Raw genomic sequence first — 14,690 nt, forward strand, 5'->3', positions numbered from 1 at the left:
CCCCCCCCCCCCAGTTACAAAGGTAAAACAATTGCCATGAGTAAATATAAAACAAAGCAAAGACAGTGAAGTTACACCTAATTCTACTTGCTCTTGAGACAATCACTGTTAATAATTTATATGTAGCAACCGACAGTTAAAAACTATTTAAGAATCTGGGGTGCTGACTAGTCCCTTCCAACATTCTAGCAGTCTGTGACTTCAGGGGAAGAGCAGGCAAAAATGTGTAGGAACAGTGTCTCTCTGTGGTTGAATATGGTACTGCACCATACTGTCTCCTAAACACCAATACATTGTCAAAACTATCTCTGAAGGGAAGTGGAGGGGTCATGCTCTATTAGACATTTTCTCTCCATGCTACAAAATAATTAGAAAATTGTTAACCCTGTCCACATAAAAATTTAATATTTTCATTTTTATTAAAGAAAAATATAAAGATCAACGGTGTCAATAATAGCTGCAGACCACTTCTCATCTGGGTGATCAGAAAGTGGTACTGCTGAAGGAGCCTTCAACACGAGGCTGATCCCTGCCTGGTGTGCTGGCAAAGGCTTACCAACCAGTTGTCGGCGGGGGTGGGGCTAATTTGTAGCATTTGCCCATTTCTGTGCCATAAATACTTTCATCATAGCTGATTTCAATCTACCAACATGAAGTCATGGAAGTGCAGAGTTAGGGAGACGTGCGTGGTGGCAAACTGTTATGTAGTATTTCCACCACACAGATACAGTAGACATAAAGAACCAAGAACTTAGATATAGTAGTGTATAGTGAAATTATCAGGAAGGGACTAAGTTTATCTTGTTAAAGTGAGCTTTTAATTTTGGAATAATTATTTATATAGTTATTATTAGACTTACAAAGAAGCTGCAAAGGTAGTAGGGAGAGTTCTTATATGCCTTCATTCTATTTCTCTTAATGTTACCATCTTTTATAGTCAGGTACATTTGTCAAAACTAAGAAATTAATTTTGGCAAATTAATTTGGCAAATTAATGACGTGTTACTATTAACTAAGCCATGAACGGTTCGAATTTCACCAGTTTTTGCCCTCGTGTCCTGTTTCTGCTCCAGGATCCAATCTAGCGTACCACATTGCATTCAGATTGCCTTTGTTTTTAACATAACTTATTTAATTTTAAGTTTATACAATTTAATTTTAACAATGACTGTTTCAAAACTGGCTCAAAAAATTCTAGAAAACTAAGCCATCAGCTTTTGGGAACAGGTACGAGCTCGCTCCAGTACATCTCTGCACTGATTTTTCTAAGTCAAAAAGGAGAGAATATGAGTAATTCCCGATGGCTCAAACTATAGATAATCAGCATCTCAGGGGGTGAATCCAGTGTTTTGAAAAGACCCAGGGGAGATGGTTCTTAAGTTCATCCAGGGGTCAGAACCTCTGCAGAGATGAGGACATGAGGCCCAGCACAGTTAAATGACTTGCCCACGTGACCACACGGCAGGGCAGTATCGGCACCCAGTTCCAAACCCTGGTCTCCAGATTCCCTTCCTCATACCACACTGCGTCAAGGGGGTGGAATTTGTAAGGGTGAAACTGTCTGTGTCGAAACCTAGAGATTCTGATTTCTCTTAATCAGGGGAAATGATATTACTCTAATGGCTCAGCCGCCCTGAGGCTACAGATCACCGGAGAAAAAATTCAGGCTAAGAATTCATTGTGGTAGCTTTGTGAGTAGACTAAAAACCACTGAATTGTATACTTTGAAAGGGTGAATTTTACGGTATGTGAATAATATCCTAATCTTTAAAAAATTCCTCATGAGAGACAATCTACAAAATACCTGACCATTACTCCTGAAAACTGTCAAGGTCATAAAGAACAAAGAAAGCATAAGAAATTGTTCCCAGCAAGAGCGTATGGAGACAGGACTACAAAATGTAATGTGGCTTCCTGAGTGCATCCTGGGACAGAAAGAGGACATTGGAGAAAAACTGAGAAAATGTGAATAAAGATGAATTTAATGAATGATATTCCATGAATATTGGTTCATGAATTGTGTCCAAAGTACCATTATAATGTAAAATATCAATAATGGGGAAACTGGGTATAGGGTATATAATTCTGTAAGTCTAAAACTGTTCTGAAAGCAAAACTTCACCAAGAAAAAAATAAAGAATTCACATAGGGGAAAACAATACAGGGCAAGCCACCAACCCTCTCAGGATGCCAGTTTTTATTTGTTTCTAAAATTTGGCATTGCTCCTTGGGATTTTTTGTTTTTGTTTTAAATGGAGTCTTGTAGCCCTAGCTGGAGTGCAATGGTGCAATCTTGGCTCACTTCAACCTCTGCCTCCCATGTTCAAGCGATTCTCCTGCCTCAGCCTCCTGAGTAGTTGGGAATACAGGTGCCTACCACCACACTTGACTAATTTTTTGTATTTTTAGTAGAGATGGGGTTTCACCATGTTGTTCAGGCTGGTCTCAAACTCCTGGCCTCAAGTAATCTGCCTGCCTTGGCCTCCCAAAGTGCTGGGATTACAAGAGTGAGCCACCGTGCCCAGCTGCTCCTATGGATTTTTTTTGTGAGATAATCTGTGGATGTTAATGAACGTAAGAGGTAGATATTAAAAAAACAAAAAGTTAAAGGCAACCTTTCTAGGTATCAAGAAAAGTTAAAGCTACTTTTTTTCCTTGAAAATAAAATGCATGGTATTTACTGAATCCATGTGGCTAAACCCCTGATGCTCTAAAACTTTGCTACCCAAGTTAAGTAGTTCTGAGCAAATCCTCAAATGCTCATCTTGCTGATACATCTGTCAGAATAAAGAACACTAATCACTCCAAAGCTGAGCATTCAAGCATCTGACCAGCACGGTGGGCAGCAGTAACAGTTGCTTTTGTGTTATTTCTCCAAGTTTTAGTTAAACAAATAAAAAAGCCTGTGTCCCCTTCCAGAGTTTGACATCTTTCCTACCTTTGAAGACATGATGTTCTTCACTTCTTCGTCTGCTGCGGAGTGTGTCCCCGCAAGGTCCGGGTTACTGCTGCTCATCACCCGGGCCTGCAGCAGCTTCGAACTCACGGCAGCAGCTGATGTGCGTCCATACGTGTGATAGCGGGGGTCGGGGACGGCAGTGGGAGCACCTGCACCCCACCAGGTATAGACATGTCAACAGACAGGGGAATAGAATTACTTACTGAGTTTAAGAAGGAACTGAAGAGGGTTAGGGTACATGAAAACCCACTGGATTAGGCTTTGGAATTAGGGTCTTCTTAGCAAATGCTGGTTGGGACAGGCAGGCAATCTTTTGGAGAGAAGTAGATGGGGCGTGAGGCACCAAGGAGTGGTGGGGATTATGGGAAACAGCTGACACATGCCTTATACAAAGGCAGGGGCTACTACTGGCTCCAGTCTATTACCTCCATGGGGAAATGGACCCCAGGGTTGCTAGAGCTTCTGATTTCTCATGAGAAGCTACAAATGTGGATATTTTTAATTTATCAATATTTAAATGACAACTTCACAATTCATGCAGTGAAGTTTCCTCAGATCCAAAAACCCAGAGTCCTCTGAACCTTGTGAGGATTACTGTCTATGATGCATACAGCTGTTTTTCGTCCTTGAGTGTTGACATGTTTTCAAAAGTGGTTATGGGAGTCTATGAGAAATTACTTTTTTTTTTTTTTTTAGACAGGGTCTCACTTTGCCCCCCAGGCTGAGTGCAGTGGCACAATCTCAGTTCATTGCAACCTCTGCCTCCCAGGTTCAAGTGATCCTCTTGCCTCAGCCTCCCAAGTAGCTGGGACTACAGGTATGTGCCACCACACTCTGCTCATTTTTACATATTTTTTTGTAGAGACAGGGTCTCTTTATGTTCCCTGGGCTGGTCTCCAACTTCTGGCTCCAAGTGATCCTCCCCTCTCAGCCTTCTCAAGTGCTAGGATAGCAGATGTGAGCCACTGCACCCAGCACAGCATATTTTATTCTGGATTCCACTGCAGTGGGGTGGAGGTGGCGATGCCCTGCCCGCCGGAGTCCCACACTCAGGGCAACTGTACCTGACTTGGGCATGTCCCTTTGTGGCTCCGGCAGGCGGAAGACGTAGTGCACATAGGAAGCCAGCAGGCAGTTCCTCCCGTGCTGGTCCTTGCTCAGGTCCTTGCTGTTGTGCAGACTGTTGGCGATGGCCACCACGGACTCGAAGGCAAACTGGGAGAAGTTGGCTGAGGAATCAAGAGAAAAATGGGTAGCCCCACAGCTGGTCCTTAAGGGACCTGAGGTGGAAGTTTCTCCAGGACGGTGACAATGAGTCCCGACTGCTGACCAACACAGCTAGGCCCGGGAAGGGTAAATGGTTTTGGTGAGCTCTGGCACGCTGGCTCTAGTACCACAGATGCCCCCACATTCCCTCCTTTGTCCTTCCTCCTCCTGCCACTGAGTAGCATCGATGGTTTTTAACGACAAAGACTAAGACCGTCCTGACGTCCTCCCTCTCTAAGCCATGTTGTAAACTGACGCTACTCGGTGGGAGCTGCAGACTGACATGACCGCTATCACCTGGTTGCTTACTTAGAAATGCAGACTCTCAGGCCCCACCCTAAGGGGCGTATTCATCAAGCTCTGCATCGTTACAAGATGCCCACGTGACTGCTGTGCACACTGTGTTTGAGATGTGCTGTGTAACCCTGATTCTTGTACAGATTAACCTAAAACCGTATGCATATCAAGTCATTCCCACAGTGGGCCCACACACATTTGATTTACTGCATAGACCCTCTCGTTCTGCTGCCCCAAGCCTCCGTAGTTTGGGTCCAGTCTACTTATTCAACCTTGTACCCTGTTTGGCTCAGATTCAACTTCCCTTAAAATGAGGCAGTCATTGTATTGTCTCATCATGTCTGCTCTCTTACATCTCAGACTTTGCTCATGCTGTTGTCCTCACCTAGAAAGCCCTCCTCATTCCCATCCACAAAGTCACACCAACCCTTGTGAATCTCAGGGCAGATCCCACATCCTCCATGAAGTCGTCTGACTCCACACAATACAAGGCTCAAGTGAAACTGAGTGACGTGATTCTCCAGCTGTTTCTGCTGGTAAACTGTCTCTCTGTGAAAGGTGGAATCCTTCCCATGCAAGGTGCATTTCTCATATTTTTTGTGCCCCACCATGCCTTCCACTGGATAGACACAGAATAGGTTGTGAATAAATGCTTGTAGACCAGCTGCCTCTACTCACTCTGCCTGTGCCAACACCCCGTGGTCCCCACACCACAAGGTGGCAACTTACAATGGAGAAACAGCTCAAAACATATAAATATTTTGTCCAGTGAACAAGTCTGTATTAAGTAGCTGAAACATACAAAGCAGTGTGCCACGTATGTGGGGGCACAGGAAGCAATCGAGGGAGGGCAGAGCTCTGCAAGAATCTAGTTGGAGAGGCAACTGCTACACGGATGAAAAGTTAGCCTCCAACGCAGGATGTCTGATCTGTGGAACCACAAAAGATGCATATCGGGGTGCAAAGCAGAGTGAGAGATAAGAGGACATGCTCGTCCCTGGCTCCAAAAGCTCCCTCACTTCATTGTTGCAGCCCACTTCCACACGGGCTCACCTTCTACCACCAACCGTGCTATTGACTTTCTTCCTGACATCCCCCACTTCTCTGCTGTGCCACTCTCATCTCCTTGCCCCTATCTGGCTGTTTCCACTCTAACCCTTCTTCAAGGCCCTCTCTTCACGTGGACCTTTGCATCCTCCCAGATGGATGTTTTCTCCCTCTCTCCTTTGATACCACCCTCCCGCCACCACTGTAAAATTTAGCTGTGTCCCTTTAGGACTTTTGTCCTGGGCTGCTGGCTCTTTGCCATATTATAAGTCCTCTGAGGTCTGAGGTGCTCTTATTGTCACAAAGCTTGTTAGTTTTAGTACAGTACTGGGCACATGGATGGTACCCAAAAGACGTCGGCTGGACCGGAGAGCAAAGAGCTATACAGGCACAGTGGAAAATGGTGGCAAATAAAGACGCTCTACACCAGCCAGTCTACCCTGGAGGAGTTAGGACAGCCACTGGACCCTGGTCTTGCCTCCAGTATAAGCTTTTGAGATTATTTCCAAGGGAAAATGTACACATTGTATTTAGTGTTACTTTATTAAAAGTAAGCTTTTTTTTGAGACAGAGTCTTGCTCTATCGCCTAGGCTGGAGTGCCGTGGCATGATCTCGGCTCACTGCAACCTCCACCTCCTGGGTTCAAGCGGCTCTACTGCCTCAGCCTCCCGAGTAGCTGGGACTACAGGTGTGCACCACCACACTCGACTAATATTTTGTATCTTTAGTAGAGACGGGGTTTCACTGTCTTAGCCAGGATGGTCTTGATCTCCTGATCTCGTGATCCACCCACCTGGGTTTCCCAAAGTGCTGGGATTACAGGTGTAAGCCACCGTGCCTGGCCAAAAGCAAGCATTTAAAATAGACTGTAAGAGAGAGAATGGATGAGTTCTGGGGGAGGGATGAACAGGCAATGACTGCAAAATAATATGGGGCTTTATTTGGAGCTGATGAAAATGTTATGAAAGTAGATCATAGCGATCATTGCACAACCTTGTGGAAATGCTGAAAACCACTGAGCTATATGCTTTAAAATAGTGAGTTTATGTCTTAACTTTAACAATTGATTGCATTCTGTTTAATTGACCCTTCCCTCCATTTAACATAGGTTGTCTTACTTTAAAATGTTCCATTTCCTGTTAGTCAAGAAAACAAAAATATCTTAAAGGGAAAATAAATTTATCAATGACCAGAAATGGAATTTGAAAGACTGCCTATACTCATTTAATAAAGTTTACAAAAAGCTATAATATTAAGAACCCTATTTTAATGTTTCTTTTTCTTTCCATTATGCAGAGAGTCTAAAAGAAAAATAGCACAAGACTTGGCCTCCCTTGAACACACATCATCAGTGGAAAGGAAGAACACATTGTCTCTGGATTTCTGGAAGATCAGGATTCATTAAAGAAGGCAATGCCTGCTTGCCCCTGCCTCCTCCCAGCCCAGCCCTGCAGGTTCATACCTGTCTGGCCAGCGATGACCATGGGCTGCACAGACAGCTGGAAGAGCTTGTCCAGCACCAGGTGCAGGAAGAGCACGAGCGGCTCCAGGCGGGAGGAGTTCAGGCAGATGATGCTGAGCTTCAGCTCGTGCTCCAGTGCCGTCTCGCTGATCTTCTGATCCAGCACGCGGATGGGGAAGGTCACCTGGCTCTCCAGGGAGTGGCAGAGGGTGAAGAACTTCTCCAGGTGGTTGTCCTGGGAGGGCGGAAGGCAGGGCTCATGGGGTTTTATCCCATCAATGTTCACCAGTGGACTCATAAACACAACTGAATAGCTCTTTATGGGTAGCACCTCTTACCCAGGTTTCAAAGCAGAAGTCCTAAGATATGATGTTTTAGAGTGAGGTTATGAACTTCTTTGTAGAATGAGGTGCACAAGGTTGGACCTTTCAATAATGATTAGCTAAAGAAAAAATAATTTAGGCTCTGACATGTTCTGTAAGCAGGTCAGCATACCAGGTAAGTATGCAGAACTCAGACAGTGGCAGGCAACGGAGGGAGAATGGAATTGCTTTTTAAAGGCTCGTAAAGTGGCAGAATTACAGAGGGAAAAGAGAGAACAGCAGATGAGAGTTTCAAATCAAGTCTCCCTGCAAAGTTTCTCAAGCAACAGTGCAGGTACTAGGTTCTTTCCTTTCTGTGCTCAGTGGTTTTGTAAGGTCTTTCTATTCCAATGACAAATGAAACCTAAACAGATTTGCATGTCCCCACAAAGAACTACAGGATTGTTTTTTACTTATCTGTAGACAAGGATTTTCATTGATTTTTTATCAGCCTGTCCTTCAAAGGCTCCTCTGCTGCACCTTTACCTTCATTATTAACCTTGACTTTTCTTACCTGGGTATGCACAGAAGAAACAGCTTGCACTTCTATATTAAATACTCCCTTATGTCCTTCAGCCCACTTAATGGGAGGATTCTGTAAGGGGACTTTCTGTGTTAAAGAAAAGAAAAACATTAGCAATCTAATTCCCTTTTCTGATTACTAACAAGCAATGCAGAGCAACTTGACTGGGAATGTCAGGGTTATACCAAACTGTCTCAAAAACTAACATAACTGGTCTTGAAGTCAGAAGCCTAGGATTGAAGTTCAATTCTACACAAAACTAGTTATTATTCATTCATTCATTCATTCATTTTGAGACAGGGTCTCACTCTGCCACCTGGCTGAAGTACAGAGGTGCAATCACAGCTCACTGCAGCCTCGACCTCCTGCTCAAATGATCCTCCCATCTAAGCCTCTGGAGTAGCTGGGACTACCGGCACACACCACCACTCCTGGCTAATTTTTCTGTTTTTTTGTAGAAATGGGGTTTCACCATGTTGCTCAGGCTGGTCTCAAGCTCCTGGGCTCAAGTGATCCACCTGCCTCAGCCTCCCAAAATGTTGGGACTACAGGCGTGAGCCCTTCTGGGCCTTAGTGTTCTGTTCTCATACTACAAGGAGGGGTTGAACTGTGTGATCTGCCTCTAAGTTCCAAACCAGCATGCTAATTCTGGATTCTAGGAATTGAAATAAACTAAGATCCCAGCAATTTCCCCATGCATCAGGACTGTCAGGACAAAGTATAGAATAGCTTTATAAGACATGAAATTTTAATACTTTTGAGTACCCGACATTACTTCCCCTTTTAACAAAATTGTTCCAAGTGTTTCCAACATGTTTCTAGGCCTGCTTGGCTCCTGCTCTAATTACTCAAAGTGACTGTTTTATACTGTTTACATATCAATACCTTTGTAGGCCTTAGAGACAGCTCCTTGCCTTAAATTCCCATCGCAATTGCATTCCTTTAAAGATGCCCTGCAGTGCTGAGTGAGGAGGGCCTCGCCTAGGTTTGCCTGTCTTTCAGTGCAATGAAAAGTAGGTGTGTACAAGGGCTGGAAACATTTAAAGCTATCTGAAGCCGGCACAAGCTGGGGCCCAAAGTAAGTTCTAGCCCACAACCGAGTTCTCTTTGAAGTATTAAGAACTTTTAAAAATTAGTTGAAAGCCTGAAATATTTGAAAGCCAATATTTGAAAGCCTGAAAATTTCCTATAAAAGACTGCTTTTCTAACTTCATTTGAGTACTGGAAGATATGAAGAAATTGGCCTTAGATCCTAGCATGGCACCCATCTGCAGAGTGAAGGAACAGCTGTGATCTTTAGATGGGGCAGAGACAATCTCCAGAATGAACAGATGCCACCAGAATGAGGCATTCATTGATGTTACTCATCAGGATCCTGTGGGCACTTCAGTTTGCTATCTGTGATCTAAAATCGCACTGTTCAGTGGAAATATAATGTGAGCTATTTATGTAATTTAAAGTCATCTAGGCCGGGTGCCATGGCTCACGCCTGTAGTCCTAACACTTTGGGAGGCTGAGGCGGGTCGATCATGAGGTCAGGAATTCAAGACCAGCCTGGCCAATATGGTGAAACCCTATCTCTACTAAAAATACAAAACTTAGCTGGGCATGGTGGCGTGCACCTGTAGTCCCAGCTGCTTGGAAGGCTGAGGCAGCAGGATCACTTGAACCCGGGAGGTGGAGGTTGCAGTAAGCCGAGATGGCGCCACTGAACTCCAGCCTGGGCAACCGAGACTCTGTCTCAAAAAAAAAAAAAAAAAATCATCTAGTAGCCACATTTAAATAGTCAAAAGGGACTAGGCATGGTGGCTTACACCTATAATTCCAGCACTTTGGGGAGTCCCAGGCGGGAGGATCACATGAGACCAGGAGTTTGAGACCAGCATGAGCAGCATAGCAAGACCCTGTCTCTACTGTAAAAAAAAAAAAAAAAAAATTAGCCAGGCGTGGTGGTGCTCGCTTGTAGTCCCAGCTACTAAGGAGAGAAGGAGGCTGAGGTAAGAGGATTGCTTGAGCCTATGAGTTCAAGATTCAGTGAGCTGTGATCACACCACTACACTCCAGCCTGAGTGACAGAGTGAGAGCCTATCTCAAAAAAAAGGAACATGTGAAAGTAATTATATTTCATTTAACTAATATAGCCTAAAGATTGTTTCAATAGGTAATCAATGTAAAAAATTACTAGTACAACATTTCACGTTTTTTCCCTACTAAGTTTTTGAAATCTGGTGCATATTTTACTTATGGCACATCTCCGTTTGAACTAGCCATATTTCAAGTTCTCAATAGCCACACGTAGCTAGTAGCTATCTTATCAGACAGTGAAGGTTTAAAGGACACTAGGAGAGGCTAAGGGTATATCTATAAACACAGCACAGGGCAAGTAAGAAAAAGGAACTAATGTTTACTTAGGAATTGAATTTGTTGTTTGGCACGCATTACCTCACTTAACGCTTACAGCACCGTTATAGGCAGATATGGGCTCAGTTTCATCTTTGAGACTTAGGGTAAGCAACTCACCATGTTCACACAGCTAGGGAGTGGCAGAATCTAGATGCAGGTTTGTCTGTCTCCAACACTCAGGTCTTTCCTACAGCTTAAGAAGATAACTGGGAGTTCTAACAAATTAGAGTGTGCCACGTGATGATGAGGTGGTTTTGAGGGCTACTGAAAGGTGTTGATGTTGAAATCAGAAAGACCAATCAGGAAATGTCTGCGGACATACTCGGATTGCCCCTTAGATGGCTCTGAGGAGACAAGTGTTGGTCCACCAGGCATGTGCCTGGGGCCCAGGGCAGAAGATGTTTCTCTCTCCAGGGAAAATGCAAAATAAGAGGAAAACAGCCCCAAGTGAGGTGGTGGATGGTGAAAGAACAGAGAAGAAAGTTGACTTTGGATTCCAAGTTTAACAAGCAAGCACTGAAAATCTATCGTTAGTGGGATAATTGAAAATTTGATCAGTGACTGAATATTTAATGATACTAAGAAATTACAGTTAATTTTGAAGTATGACAATGGTATTGTGATAGTTAAAAACAAAGCCTTTATCTTTAAATTTGCAGACTAACATGAAATACGATGTCAGAGATTTACTTCCAAATAATACTTATTGATGTAAACCTACGCAAGGAACTGAGAAGTGTGACAGCAGTGTGACAGCTGGTGCAGTCAGGATGGACAGTCCCCTGCTCTGTTGCCCAGGCTGCAGTGCAGTGGTGTGATCTCAGCTCACCGCAACCTCCACTTCCTGGATTAAAGCAATTCTGCCTCAGCCTCCCGAGTAGCTGGGACTACAGGCACCTACCACCATGCCCAGCCAAATCTTTTTGTATTTTAGCAGAGATGGAGTTTCACCATGTTGGCCAGGCTGGTCTTGAACTCCTGACCTAAAGTGATCATCCCACCTCGGCCTCCCAAAGTGCTGGGATTACAGGCACCCAGCACCAGGCCTGGCTAATTTTTGTATTTTTAGTAGAGATGGGGTTTCACCACGTTGACCAGGCTGGTCTTGAAATCTTAACATCAGGTGATCCGCCCAGGGCTTCCTTTAAGTGCGTGCACTGCGGCTGAGTGGATGGGCGAGAGGAAGTGCCAGAAACAGGAAGTGGGAAAGGCTATTGGCATTGGGATTGTTAGGGGAATAAATACCTTGGTATCCACCTGAGGGCTGTGACAACTGACCCAACAAAGAAACAGCTAGAATCTGGCCTGGGAACCTTTTCTAAGGATTCTTGATGGGCGCAATTGTTTATTACAATTGGCCTCAGTTTGCTTCCTCTTCTATAATACATTATTCTGGGAATCCCTCTGTGATAGACAATGCAAGGTAATGCTGCCTTGGATGTAGGTTGCATCTACTAAACATTCTGATTTGGTGGCATTTAAAAGAATGAGGTTTCATAGTCAATTATTCCTCCCATCCTATCAGAACAATGCACTGTCTGAAAACACGGTGTGCTCCAGAGAACATGATGAGCACGTCTGGTCACATAGGAATGAGAAGTGGTTCTGGGAAGGTGGTCCAAGACCACAGCTGGAAGAGAAACAGCTGACAGCCAGCTTGGCAATTACCTCAGCAGAATGCATGGAGTAGTTGGGTGGCAATTTTTCCAAGGCAACTGGGAGACAGTATGATCCAGTTTGAAGACGTTCATTTAAGAGAATTGGCAGCCACTGAAACAGATGATGTAAATAATAAAGTGGTATTTATTACAGCATATAATTCTGGCAATTTATCTAGCTCACAATAATCAAATGCAACTAAACAATGATTAGATATTGACCAGGACTCTTTTTGGCAGTAATTTCTGTCCAGTTCTTTGCATTAAATCCCCGAGAGCTCCTGGGATGGTAGTATTGATGATTTACTGCTTTCAGAGCCAAAGCAGTAGCATTTTTCTCCATAGCCAACGTTTGTGTGTGTCGGAACATCAATGTTGATTTTACCTTTTATATTTTTTAAGGAAATAATTGTTTCTTCTTGGAGGACAGAGCTAGTTCTATATGTGAAGTGAGGATATTACATTTGGAAATAGTGAACACTGCAATGCTTTTTAAAAAACAAATGAGTATTCTTTCAATATCTATCACCCACTAGCTTTCCATTTCTGAAATCTGACATTTGCTAAGGCAAATCACTTCTGCCTCCTGCTATAATTTGGCTTAGCATGTTTTGCTACTTCTGACAGGAAAAAAGTGAATAGAATTTGGTTGTTTATCTCTGCAGGGACCTCAGATATACTAACGACTGCAGTGTGAGTCAGCCGGCTGGAAACAACTCACTGAATATCCCAGGAGAGTTTCCACGGAGCCTCCTTGCTTCTGCTGACAGCTGATATGGTAGAAGGTGAACAGGAGGTGGTGATTTACTGTGAGCTTAGCAGGGAGCTTAATTTTCACTTCTTCATAAAAGTCAGGAGACCTGTTTCAAAAGCACATTATACACAAATAACTTTTAGCAAGAATGATGACTTCTCTGATTATAAGACGCCACAGCCCCTTTGGCCCTCAGAACTTGCCTGGGTCTTTGCTTCTCATTTTACATTACTCTGCTCTGCTGCTGGAAGTCCCGGAGACCACGCTTATGTTATTAGATACATTTCCCTTACACAAAACTGTTCATGAACTAAAGGCTTTGTCAGGAAAACAAAAAACAAAAAACACCTCCCCCACACAATGGAAAACCCCAAAAACTTAATTTGAAGAAAGGGTAAGATTTGGAATCCTGCTGTGACCTCCTTTTCCATCTCTACCCAAGGAAGAGAGTCTCGCACCTGGCTGCACTCACCAAAGAGTAGAAGCAAATGAATGATGCAGGAAGGAAGAGGAACCCGATTTTACTGAATTGTGAAGCCCTAGATGCTTCATGAATTACAAGGGTTTCATGTACATGACCTCACTTAATCCTCATCCCAAGCCCAGAATGTGCTTAAATGGAGGATTTAAATAAATAGGCCCAGGTGATCAGGCCAGGATCAAACCCAGTTCTGTCTGACATTGTGCTGATGTCCCTCCTTCCCTGTGGAACATGAATAACAGCACAGGCATTATCCTGTCACTCCATTTACCGGTGGGATAATGAGTGTTCCATTTCTCCTTTGGTCAGCCTAGCCAGGCAGTGGGCCAGGTGTCCAGTGGAGCAGACAGGGACACAGGGCAAGGAGAGCTGGATTGTACTTCTGGCCTCCTTCAGTGTCTCAAACCAAGTTAGAAAATGTGTTTTCTTAATTAACGTAATACAACCTCTTTGCATCATACTAGAATAGAAGCCTCCAGAAAAGTCAAAACTATACTGGATTCTTGAAGACATGTTCTTCTTTCAGTCTCGGTTAATGGCAAAGTTATATACATCTTCAACACAGAGTCATGGAAGTGGCATGGATTTCCTTGACCCCTGAGTCTCTGAATTATAAAAATAGTTGAGAGGAATCACCCAGGGGACTCGGAAAAACCAGGAGATAATGAAACCATCTTGGTGTATATTTAGAATGCTGAAATAGACTTACTTATTATGGTATGTAATGGCTGTGTATACTTCCTGCAGAAATTCAGGCCCGCTGGACTTTCCAAAGATAACCTGTTTACCAGTATGGAAAGGATCAAATTATCAGTAACATTTGGGTACATCAAATTGACTATTATCAGGCCAACAGGATGTTCTGGTCTCATAGAGCTGCATTTTGTATAATTAAGACTGCTGGGTTGGCCGGGAGCGGTGGCTCATGCCTGTAATCTCAGAACTCTGAGAGGTCGAGGTGGGCAAATGGTTTGAGCCCAGGAGTTGGAGACCAGTCTGGGCAACATGGTGAAACCTCCTCTTTACAAAAAATACAAAAATTAGCCAGGCACGGTGGCACATGTGTATAGTCCCTGCTACTTGGAGGGCTGAGGCAGGAGAATTGCTTGAGCCTAGGAGGCACAGGTTGCAGTGAGCCGAGATAGCACCATTGTACTCCAGCCTGGGCAACAGACCCTGTCTCAGTAAGAAAAAAAAAAGGCCAGGGGCAGTGGCTCACGTCTGTAATCCCAGCATTTTGGGAGGCCATGGCAGGTGGATCATGAGATCAGGAGTTCAAGTCCAGTGTGGCCAAGATGGTAAAACCCTGCCTCTACTAAAACTACAAAAATTAGCCAGGTGTGGTGGCAGGTGCCTGTAATCCCAGCTACTTGGGAGGCTGAGGCAGAGAATTGCTTGAACCTGAGAGGTGGTGGTTGCAGTGAGCTGAGATCATGCCACTACACTCCAGCCTGGCGACAGAGTAAGACTCTGTCTC

At 44.0% G+C, this 14,690-nt stretch overlaps 1 protein-coding gene across 1 annotated transcript in view; it reads right to left on the reverse strand.

The window, feature by feature from the left end:
- Nucleotides 1–14,690, reverse strand: part of DOCK8 (dedicator of cytokinesis 8) — a 246,736-nt gene that overhangs the window by 82,803 nt on the left and 149,243 nt on the right. The window contains exons 16-22 of the mRNA XM_017543412.2: nucleotides 13,923–13,993; nucleotides 12,700–12,838; nucleotides 11,989–12,090; nucleotides 7,909–8,004; nucleotides 7,033–7,267; nucleotides 4,024–4,188; nucleotides 2,939–3,108 (exon numbers count right to left, since the gene is read on the reverse strand). Coding sequence (XP_017398901.1) covers nucleotides 2,939–3,108; nucleotides 4,024–4,188; nucleotides 7,033–7,267; nucleotides 7,909–8,004; nucleotides 11,989–12,090; nucleotides 12,700–12,838; nucleotides 13,923–13,993 — 978 coding nt within the window. The remainder of the gene's footprint in view (nucleotides 1–2,938; nucleotides 3,109–4,023; nucleotides 4,189–7,032; nucleotides 7,268–7,908; nucleotides 8,005–11,988; nucleotides 12,091–12,699; nucleotides 12,839–13,922; nucleotides 13,994–14,690) is intronic.

This window comes from Cebus imitator, unplaced genomic scaffold (assembly GCF_001604975.1).
Source record: "Cebus imitator isolate Cc_AM_T3 unplaced genomic scaffold, Cebus_imitator-1.0 Scaffold155, whole genome shotgun sequence".
Lineage (NCBI taxonomy): Eukaryota > Metazoa > Chordata > Mammalia > Primates > Cebidae > Cebus > Cebus imitator.